Source organism: Leucoraja erinacea, chromosome 3, assembly GCF_028641065.1.
Source record: "Leucoraja erinacea ecotype New England chromosome 3, Leri_hhj_1, whole genome shotgun sequence".
In the NCBI taxonomy this organism is placed as follows: domain Eukaryota; kingdom Metazoa; phylum Chordata; class Chondrichthyes; order Rajiformes; family Rajidae; genus Leucoraja; species Leucoraja erinaceus.
Genome location: NC_073379.1, coordinates 3,545,321 through 3,557,115, shown reverse-complemented (window position 1 = coordinate 3,557,115; position 11,795 = coordinate 3,545,321). Strand labels below are relative to the sequence as shown.

Genomic DNA, 11,795 nt, shown 5'->3' with positions numbered 1-11,795 from the left:
ACCACCCTGTGGTGCTCATCCTCACAGGTACAAGTGGAGCAGACTCCAGGAAGGGAATCCCTTTGCACGTGGACCTGTTTAAATCACTGACTTATATCTACATGGAACGCTGCTGACTCCTACTGATGCAACTGAGACACGACTTCTGCATGCACATGTCGTATCTGCTTCCATTTACGATGCAACAGATAGAATGATTGAGTGATATGTTTAAGAAGGATCTTCAGATGCGGGGAAATTGAAGGTAGACAATAGTGCTGGAGAAACTCAGCGGGTGAGGCAGCATCTATGGAGCGAAGGAAATAGGCGACGTTTCGGGTCGAGATCCTTCTTCAGACTGATGTAGGGGTGGGGCGGGTGGGAAGAAGAAAGGAAGAGGCGGAGACAGTGGGCTGTGGGAGAGCTGGGAAGGGAAGGGGAAAGAAGGAGAAAGCAGGGACTACCTAAAATTGGAGAAGTCAATGTTCGTACCGCTGGGGTGTAAATTACCCAAGCGAAATATGAGGTGCTGCTCCTCCAATTTACGGTGGGCCGCACTCTGGCCATGGTGGAGGCCCAGGACACAAAGGTCGGATTCAGAATGGGAGGGGGAGGTGAAGTGCTAATTTGTATGTCGTGCTGAGCAGTGGGTGTTTTAGCAGACTTAGTCTCTGTATACCGCAGCACCAACCAACAAAGCAATGAAATGCCCAACATATAAAAGAATACAGGTTGAAGGGAATTATTATCTAACTGTTCAGTGCTCTGGACAGGCTGCAACAAGGCAACATTCCAGTTCTAGGTACAAAGAAACAAAGGAGCTATTTGAAGGCATTGGAGGTAGTGGAGTGAAGAGAAGTGCAAGCTGTGGGCTAGTGTCAATGGTCAGGATGTGACAAAAGAATGAATTGAAAGGGAAAAAGAAAGGCACAAGCAGTGACATTACATAGGCTTTAGGTGACAACCATGGCTGATTGTAAAAATACACCTTAGATTAAAGAAATGTATAGATTTTATGAACTTGGCTGGTAGCCACAGATCAGACAAGCGTCAGTAAGTGCTATGTCACATGGAAATTGACTCCTTGAGAGAATCATGCAGGTAAAATGCACCAGGATTTAGTAAACAAAAGTGTGATGTAATTGGGGGCATTATGTCTGAATGAACGATCTGCCACATCCTTAGGAAACCTGAACGGAAACCTCTGGAGACTTTGCGCCCCACCCAAGGTTTCCGTGCGGTTCCCGGAGGTTTTTGTCAGTCTCCCTAATGGTCGAAAGTGGTTTCCGCTTAGGTTGCAGTTTTAAAAATCGGTAATTTTTTAGTCAAAGCCGGTTACGATGCTAGTTGAAGGTGGTTGCCAGAGGTTGCAGGTGGTTGCCGGAGGTTGTAGGTAGTGGTGGGTAAGACCTTCCACTACCTGCAACCTCCGGCAACCACCTTCAACTAGCATCGCAACTGGCTTCAACTAAAAAATTACCGAATTTTAAAACGGCAACCTATTTTTAGTCGCGTCCAGTATTGAATTTTTTTAAATAATCGCCGGAACATAGAAGAAGCGGAAATCACTTTCGACCATTAGGGAGACTGACAAAAAAAACTCCAGGAACCGCACGGGAACCTTGGGTGGGGCGCAAAGTCTCCAGTGGTTTCCGTTCAGGTTTCCTAAGTGGGACAGGGGCATTAGCCATCATTTGACTGTTTAGAACTCTTGTTTAGAACAATAAAACATAGTTACAATGGGGCTATTGTAGATGCTGCCCTGAATATGATGGGGGGGGGGGGAATCACTGGTGCTTATTTCCACATAAGTGATTATGGAATATGGAAATATGATGTTTGGTTCATTTAATCAGAAAATAAAATTAATTCAACCACACTAACTGGTTGCAGATACAAGTTAAAAAAAACTTGGCAATGTTACAGCTTAAAATATTAATTAAATATATACACTGTGAGATAACTTAATGAAACTCCACCCCGTCATAGTTTGTTGAGCTGATTTGTTACTTCACCCGGAAGGCTTACTGAGAGAGCACGTAAACCATCATTCCCACTCGGCTTAATGTTGCAATTGTCATTTTATCTAAAATTGGCAAAAATCAGCCAAGAGTCTTGTCCCTAATTCTTGCTTCTTGCACACGGTAACTTAGAGGAAAGGACAAAGAATAGCATATCAATGTCATGGCTTTTGTTCAATGATGACAGAAACACTTATTTTTGTTTTGCCTTCTCTGCGGGAATCAGGAACGCCTGGCATGGCACTAAAATGTCTTGTTCATGAGAAAAGCCCGTCTTGAAATTCAGAACTCTGATATTATGATTGTAGATGGGACATTGCTGTGATAATTCAACACCGTTTTCCTGCATTCTGTACATCAAAGCTTCCTGCTTTGTGTAGGATTTATATTACATTGTAATATATAGTCACTTGAACTAAAATATAATCTCTTAATGGCTTGAGTCACAATTTAAAGTGAGATCGATGAGAAAGATGTTGTCCTTTCAGCTTGGCTTTAAAGATCAGATGGTGGCCGTAGACCTTTATAATTGGATTCATCTAACGTTTTCCAGTATTTGTAGTTCTCGGCTAAGTGGTGTATTAAATTAGGCAGGTTTGCAAACGCTGAAAGAAAAATAGTTGACATTTCATGAATATGATCAATACATTATTTAAAAATAGCAATTTTATGCACAAATTCTCACAAGTTCCTGAAATAAAAGAAGTAAGGGTGGCACAGTGGCACAGCTGGTAGAGCTGCAGCTCCACAGTGCCAGAAACCCAGGTTCGATCCTGACCTCGGGTGCAGTCTGTATGGAGTTTGCATGTTCTCCATGTGACCGCGTGGGTTTCCTCCGGGTGCTCTGGTTTCATAGAAACATAGAAAATAGGTGCAGGAGGAGGCCATTCGGCCCTTCGAGCCAGCACCACCATTCATCGTGATCATGGCTGATCGTCCCCAATCAATAACCCGTGCCTGCCTTCTCCCCATATCCCTTGATTCCACTAGCCCCTAGAGCTCCATCTAATGCCCCTGTCCCACTTAGGAAACCTGAACAGAAACCTCTGGAGACTTTGCGCCCCACTCAAGGTTTCCGTGCAGTTCCCGGAGGTTGCAGGTGGTTGCAGGTATTGGAAGCAGGTAGGGAGACTGACAAAAACCTCCGGGAACCTCCGGAAACCGCACGGAAACCTTGGGTGGGGCGCAAAGTCTCCAGAGGTTTCCGTTCAGGTATCCTAAGTGGGACAGGGGCATAATTCTCTCTTAAATCCATCCAGTGACTTGGCCTCCACTGCCCTCTGTGGCAGGGAATCCCACATATTCACAACTCTCTGGGTGAAAACGTTTTTTCTCACCTCAGTCTTAAATGGCGTCCCCTTCATTCTAAGACTGTGGCCCCTGGTTCTGGACTCGCCCAACATTGGGAACATTTTTCCTGCATCTAGCTTGTCTTCCCACATGCTGAAGACTTGCGGGTTTGTAGGTAAATTGACCTCTAAAATTACCTCCAATATATATATAGAGAGTAGATGAGAAAGTGGGATAATACTGAACAGGTGACCGATCGTCAGTTGAGTGAGTGAGCCTGTTTTTCATGCTGTATATATGAAATAAAATAAAATAAAGATATGCTGGACTTTTCAAATTATCACACATTATGTTTGCACGACTAAAATAAAATCAAAATAATTTTCTCTGTATAGTTACAGTGGGAATTTGTATATAGTTCCTATCGCCTTCTGATGTAGCATTATCTGCCCACTGGGATTATTTTCTCCAAATCCCACGATCAGTCCTCGTCAAGTCAGAAGGCAAGACTTTTGCTTCTACACCTCTGGTAATAGCATTCTACAACTAGGAAGTCAAATGCGCTGGGAAGAAAATGCAAGACTAGTTCAGGATTATTGCCTCCTGTCTTGGTGCCTTAGATCTATCTGATAGTGAAGAATAACATGCAGTGCTGGAGCAACTCAATGAGGCAGGCAGTATCTCTGGAGAAAAAGCGATGGGTGACATTTCGGGTCAGGACCCTTCTTCAGACCAGACCCAAAATGTCACCCATCCTGTTTCTCCAGAGATGCTGCCTGACCTGCTGAGTTACTCCAGCGCTTTGTGTCTATCTTCGGTATATACCAGCATCTGCAGTTCCTTTCTATACATCTATCTGATACTCCTGTGCGAGGATTGCAACCAAATCCGTTGATATGGGCAAAACCTGCCAAATTCTGCACAGTTTATCTTCATTATGATCAGCCACGATCATATTGAATGGCGGTGCAGGCTCAAAGGGCCGAATGGCCTACTCCTGCACCTATTTTCTATGTTTCTATGTTTCTATGATAAAACATGTACATCATAATGTTATTTAGCTGAATAACTTTTACCCAGAGTAAGGGAATCAAGAACCAAAGGACAAGGTTAAAGGTGAGAGGGGAAAGATTTAATAGTAACCTGAGGGGCACCTTTTTCCACTCAAAAGGTGATGCTTATATGGAACGGGCTGCCAGAGAACGCAGTTGAGGCAGGTACTAAAAAATCATATATGGAGAGGAAACGTTTAGTGGGGTGTGGGCACATGGGACTAGTTTAAAATGGGGCATCTTGGCTGGCATGGATGGGTTTGCTATAAAGGGCCTGTTTTTGTGCTGTATGGCTCTAATAATTCCACCTGGTTGCATAAAGAGGGGTGGGGGGAGATTCTTTAAGGAAAATTAAGCCTTCCAATTCCTGCAACTTTCTGCTACTGGACAGCTGTAACTGCATCAGATCAATAAAGCTGATCAGCACATTCAAAAGGGTTTGCAAGTCCACTATCCACAAGGTTACACCAGCAAAAAGCTGCTTGTCTGCATTGAATCTGCTTCACTGTAAATAATACAGCTCAAGGCAATATGGGAATTGTAATATATTGAGTTTGGCAATTATTTCCAAATGCAAAACGACAAATGAAGTTCTTACCGTCCCAAGCATCAAACATATCATTTATAAAATAATCGATGAAGGATATCTGAGATTTTGGAATACTGCAGGTATTCCTGTCAAACACTGGCATTACAACAGGGAGGCCTTGACTCTTCTCTTCGTCTGTCTGTTGATACAGAAAGCAGTTGTTACTGTTACATCACTAGAATAAAGAGAATAATGTATCTCACACAAGATGCACATAGGGCATAGAGTAGCATTGACTCAGTCTGAAGCAGGGTCTCCCGAAATGTCACCTATTCCCTTTTGCCAGGGATGCTGTCTGACCCGCTGAGTTAATGGCCTGTCCCACGAGCATGCTGTGGTATTATGCAAAAATAGTGTAAGGCTGGGCAGACGGGCACTAGGACCCTGTGTGACAGAAGCCAGGCTCCAGTAACCGGATGTGACTGGAACCCAGGGTGTGGCAGTTAGGGAGTTGCCTGGGCCGGCACATGAGGCTGTTGCTGTTGCTGCTGTTGTACAGAGTTGTTAAATAAAGAGATACTCCGTTTACGTCGTCGTACGAGCCTTATTACAAGCATAACTCGACACATGCGACTCCATGCGGCAAGCGCAACCTAAAGGGCCGGTCCCACCATCATGCGCCTGCATGTGGCAAGCGCGACCAAACCAGAAGCGGGAGCCGCGAGGAGGTCGAGTGAGTGACATGAAGTTCGAGGTGGTGCGTAAGGCGTCGAGGCGGCTGCGATGTCGGGACCAGCTCCGCACAACTCCATACGGCTCCGACGATCGAAGTGGGACCGGCCCCGCGAGGCCGTACGGCTCAAGCGACCACGTTAGGTCGAGCTTGCCGCATGCAGGCCCATGCTGGTGGGACCGGCCCATTAGGTCGCGCTTGCCGCATGGAGTCGCATGCTCGTGGGACAGGCTCTTAACTCCATCTTTTTGTGTCTATATACACATCACAGGAATAGGCCCTTTGGCCCACAATGACCATGTCGAACATGATGCCAAATTAAATTAATCTCCTCTGCTTGCAAGTGATCTATATTTCCTGCATATCCATCTGCTTATCTACAAGTGTCTGAAATGCCACTATCCTATCAGTCTCCACCACCATCTCTGGCAGTGTGATCCAGGCAACCACCACTATATTACCAAATAGATTAAATAATTAATCTCCTTTAAACTTTGCCCCTCTCGGTGTGAGGGGGACAAAGAGTACAATTCACTCTGCTTGTGGGTGATGGCCAATGCCAGCATCACAATGGACAAAATTGTCAGATTTAAGCCAACTAGAGAATTTTCTGACTTTGACATGCAGAAACAAGAAGGGATTTCTTTTTTAACACACAGTAGAAAATTAGGCTGCAGGTAAGAAATAGAAACTATCAATTACTCTTTTTTAAAAATTGAAATACGGAAACACAAAGTTCTTCCTTCATAAAGATCACACGTGGACTGGTTTATTCCAGTGTCCCACCTTCACATTTTAACCTAACTCTAAAATGTTGCCCCTTTCCTTAGCATCTTGGAATCTTGTTTATCTTTGGCCATTGTCCAAAAGACTCTAATTCATGCCATTGACAGGAAGAGCTTTGGTAAACTATTAACTGAGGGGCAGGGCAGCTGAACGTAATTCCCTCGTTTCCCCTCAACTAAACATAAGCAACAGAAAATTAACATGGCTGAGAGACTTGGTTGATTTTAACCTCAGACCCCTGAGCTCACCTGCAGTATCTGAGGTTTCCAAAAAATAAAACACAGGAATAGGCCCTTCAGCCCACAATGGACCACAAGGTCTAATTGGCGATAGACACAAAATGCTGGATAGGCAGCATCTCTGGAGAGAAGGAATGGGTGATGTTTCAGGTTGAGGCCCTTCTGCAGACTGAATCAGGGGAGAAGGAGACACAGAGATAAAGAAATGTACCTCTGAGTTACTCAGTCTATCTTCGATTTAAACCAGCTTCTTCAGTTCTTTCCTACACAAGATCTAATTGATTTGTATGACTAAATTAGGATGTTTAATGCTTTATTTGATTTCTTCTGCAAATGTTAAGCCGAAAACATTTGTTACAATATTTCCAGCAAGAAATAGCAATGACTGTTGACCCATACTCACGTTCATAAGACACAGGAGCAGAATTAAGCCATGTCTCGGGTGGACTATGAGGGGGAGAACTGGATATTTTTAGTGCCTTCCCTCACAGCGAATTCTGCTGTGGGGGGACGTTTCATGTTGATTTCTATAGTGTACTGTTCTGTGTCTTTTTTTCTTTTTCTCTTTTTTGTTTTGATCTGTTCAATTAATTTAATCAATCTCTGTAAAGCACTTTGGTTCAAATATTGGTTTTGTTGAAAAGTGCTATATAAATAAACATTATTATTATTATTATTATTATTACAGTTCATCGAGTCTGCTCTGCCATTCAATCATGGGTGATCTATTTTTGTCTCTCAACCCCATTCTCCCGCATTCTCCCTGAAACCTTTGATACCCTCACTAATCAAGAACCTATCAATCTCGGCTTTAAAAATAACCATTCACTCGGCCTCCGCCGCCATCTGTGACAATGAATTCCACAGATTCACCACACGCTGGGTAAAGAAACTCCTCCTCTTCTCATTTCTAAACGTACATCCTGTTATTCTGAGACTGTGCCTTCCAGTCCTAGACTCTCCCACTAGTGGAGACATCCTCTCCACATCCACTCTATCCAAGCTGTTCAATATCCAGTAGGTTTCAATGAGACCCCCCACCGCCCTACAAAACTTCAGAGAGTTCAGGCCCAGAGTGATCCAATGTTCTGGTTAGCCAATCATCTCTGGATACATGATGCAAAGGAAAATAGAAAACTGAGTGCATTAGTTTAAAGCATTAATTCAAACACTCCCACATAAGGTTATAAGGAATAGTAGAATTAGACCATTTGGCCCGTCAAGTCTACTCCGCCATTCAATCATGGCTGATCTATCTCTCTCTCCTAAACCCATTCTCCTGCCATCTCCCCATAATCTCTGACACCCGTACTAATCAAGAATCTATCTCTGCCTAAAACATATCCACTATCTTGACCTCCACAGCTTTCTGTGGCAAAGAATTCCACTCTTTGAAGCATATCGGTTCCTTTTAGACTTTAAAACGTTGAAAACATTAGTTTCGCTTAGTTGACTCCCTGCCCAATGTTCTTCAGTCTCAGTTTTGATGAAAAGGAAATTTAAAGAGAGTGCAAAACATCTGATAAACTCATCTGGCAGCTGTGTTTGAATTTCAAATTTATATAGCCACTTCAAGCTTTGTGCCTGTTGTCCCTTTGCATGTTGGCCGGTGTGGGTGAGTTGGGCCGAAGGGCCTGTTTCACACGCTATGACGTGATTGTCCATTATACACTCGAACAGTAAAAAGGATAGATTCTGACTATTTTAAGGTAAAACTGAACTTTCTGCCATAGCTCTGTCAATTTTCGGATCAGATTCTCAGGGCTCTGCGGCCCACCATCACTGGAACTGGGAGCCGCCTCGGACTGTCGTGAACCGCACCGCGGGGCGCAGACTTAACGTTGGAGCGGATCCCTTGCCTGGGATGGCTCCCACATCGGCCTGCGGAGTTACCATCAAGGGCTCGCAGTCTCGGGAGAGGCTAGTCGGGAGCTCTAACCCCGCAGAAGGTTCAACCAGCCCCGACGCAAGGTTCGTTCGCCCGGCGCGGGGGAACTGATAACCCACCAATGCAGGAGCTCATCATCTCAACGCGGAGGGCCTGAACGCCGCCGATTACCGGAGTCAAGATCGTCCCGTCAACGGAGGGCTCGAGGCCCTCGACCAAAGAAGAACAAAAGGAAAGCCTTGAACTTTATTTTGCCTTCCATCACAGTGAGGATTGTGTAGGAGTGACTGTGGTGGACGTTCATGTTAAAATGTGTTTTTGAGAATGTTTCTTTTAATTGTATGACTGACCTGGCCAGTGAAATTCCTCGTATGTTGCAAAACATACTTGGCGAATAAAGTGTGATTCTGATTCTGATTCTTTACCTCTAAACAATTGCAAATGCTGAGGGTAGGTTATGATTTGGGAATCTAGCTATGAAGTTTACTGAAGCATGTTTGAGTTTGAGTTTAGTTTATTGTCACGTGTACCGAGGTACAGTGAAAAGCTTTTGCAGCGAGCTAACCAGTCAAGATTTTGGCCCGAAACGTTGCCTATTTCCTTCGCTCCATAGATGCTGCTGCACCCGCTGAGTTTCTCCAGCACTTTTATCTACCAGCGGAAAGACAATACATGACTACGTGCACAGATATACAAATTACAACATTACCTGAGCAAAATATTCTTCTGAAATCCTCCCCGCCCATTCTATGCAGTGGTTGATTGAACGGCAAGGGTTGGCAACATCAGCACACTTTATCAACATGCGTTTGATGAGCAGTCTGTTCTCCATGGCGTTCTTTATACCAGAAGGACATTCACCATCACTGCTCTCACTCTGCAGAGCACAAGCAGAAATTATAGCCTACACATCAGCAAATCTAAACCCCTTGCCGAATTTAGCTGCAGCATGGCAGAAGGGCCCTATAAACATCGTGAAGGATGATATTTTAGCACGAATCACGGCGATTTTTACTCTGAAAGACCCTGCTCCAGGCTGACCTTTGCTGTTCAGGTGGGGAGAAATGTCTGGACAAAGGCAGCTGATCCATAAGTACTGGCAGCTCCCTGATGAATCGAAGAATTGGCCATTATTCTCAACACTGAATCGAATTTTACTTTATAAAACAGAATGACAGCAAATGAAAATAATTTGGCAGAGAATGCCATTTAAAAACAAAATAGTTTATGGTGCAGTACAAGTTGAGTTTAGAGATACAGCATGGAGACAGTCCCTTCGGCCCATAGACTCTACGTCGACCATCAATAACACGTTCGTACTAGGACTATATTATCCCACTTTCTCATCCACTTCCCACACAGTCGGGGCAATTTCACAGAGGTCAATTAACCTGTAAACCTGCACGTCTTTGGGATAGAAACATAGAAACCAGAGCACCCGGAGGCTACCCACGAGTGGTCACAGAGAGAATGTGCAAACTCCACACAGACAGCACATAAGGTCAGGATCGAACCCGGGTCTCACTCATTTGTACATTTTACAAGTTAGATCTTACATTTAAACTGGTTTCTTCAATGGATGACATGGGTTTGTTGATACTGTTTACAAATTTGTTCACATGTTCGAAATGCTTTGTCATCTCTGTTGCCAAAACCATGTCAATAATTGCCTGTCGCAAAGTTCGAAACAGATTTCTGCAAAAGAAATTGGATGAATGGTTACAAACTGGCATTTTATCCATAGTTATGGATTGTTGAAACCTGTGGCAATATCCCATTTGGTTTAGTCTAGTTTATTGTCACGAGTACCGAGGTACAGTGAAAAGCTTTTGTTGTGTGCTAACCAGTCAGCGTAAGGATTATACATGATTTCAATCCACAGTGTACAGATACATGATAAAGAGAATAAGGTTTGGTGCAAGATAAAGTCCAATAAAGTCCGATTAAATGGGCTGTCCACTGTACGAGCTAATCCAAGAGTTATCCTGAGTTTCCCCTGATTCGAACTCGGAGAATTACGGTAATAGCCGCTCGTAGGTACTCGGGGCTCTCATTTGGACATTTTTCAACAAGTTAAATCTTCACGATTTAAACTCAAGCTTCGCGTTTCCCGAGTACCTGGGTTAGCGTGATACGAGCCGCTAATCCCCCTGTCACACTTGGGAATGCTGAACGGAAACCTCTGGAGACTTTGCGCCCCACCAAGGTTTCCGTGCGGTTCCCGGAGGTTTTTGTCAGTCTCCCTACCTGCTTCCACTACCTGCAACCTCCGGGAACCGCACGGAAACCTTGTGTGGGGCGCAAAGTCTCCAGAGGTTTCCGTTCAGGTTTGCTAAGTGGGACAGGGGCTTAAGAGACATACGAGCCGTTACGAGCCGCTAAGAGCTCCGACGTACCCGCTGCGTACATTCTACGTGCTTACCACGAGTTTGATTCGGGAAAGCTCTTGAATTACCTCGTACATTGGGACAGGCCCTTTAAAATAGTTCAAGGGTCTCCAATGAGGTAGAAAATAGCTCAGGACTGCTCTCTAGTTGGTGATAGGATGATTCAGTTGCCTGATAACAGTTGGGAAGAAACTGTCCCTGAATCTGGATTCACACTTCTGTACCTCTTGCCTGATGGGAGAAGGGAGACGAGGGAGCTACCAGATGATTGCTACCAGGTCCTTGATTATGCTGGAGACCTTGCTGAGGCAACGTGAAGTGTAGGTGGAGTCAAGGGAAGGGAGGTTAGTTTGTGTGACGGTCTGGGCTGCGTCCACAATTCACTGCAATTTCTTGTGGTCTTGTTGGAGGATGGAGTTGTTCCCAAACCATGCTGTGATGCATCTTAATAAAATGCTTTCCACTTCATGTGGCAATAATAAGCCTAAACCTACACCTTAGACCATTACTTTGCAATGTAACTATTTAAATGCATCTAGTGACTTGGCACTGTGGGGTTTCAGATTCAGATTAAGATTCAATCAGATTCAGATTCAATTTTAATTGTCATTGTCAGTGTACAGGACAGAGACAACGAAATTCATTTAGCATCTCCCTTGAAGAGGGACATAGCAAACGATTTGAATAAATAAGAATAAGGGTCCGGGGGGGGGGGTCTTTAGTTGGTGATAGGATGATTCAGTTGCCTGATAACAGTTGGGAACAGCCGCCGGAAAGAAGCTGTTCCTCGACCTGCTGGTTCGGCAACGGAGAGACCTGTAGCGCCTCCCGGATGGTAGGAGGGTAAACAGTCCATGGTTGGGGTGGGAGCAGTCCTTGGCGATGCTGAGC

At 44.5% G+C, this 11,795-nt stretch overlaps 1 protein-coding gene across 1 annotated transcript in view; it reads right to left on the bottom strand.

The window, feature by feature from the left end:
* Positions 1-1,391: 1,391 nt before the first annotated feature.
* pde8b (phosphodiesterase 8B) overlaps positions 1,392-11,795 on the bottom strand; it is a 208,828-nt gene continuing 198,424 nt past the window's right edge. The window contains exons 20-23 of the mRNA XM_055631505.1: positions 10,074-10,212; positions 9,227-9,394; positions 4,941-5,070; positions 1,392-2,605 (exon numbers count right to left, since the gene is read on the bottom strand). Coding sequence (XP_055487480.1) covers positions 2,496-2,605; positions 4,941-5,070; positions 9,227-9,394; positions 10,074-10,212 — 547 coding nt within the window. The 3' untranslated portion in view covers positions 1,392-2,495. The remainder of the gene's footprint in view (positions 2,606-4,940; positions 5,071-9,226; positions 9,395-10,073; positions 10,213-11,795) is intronic.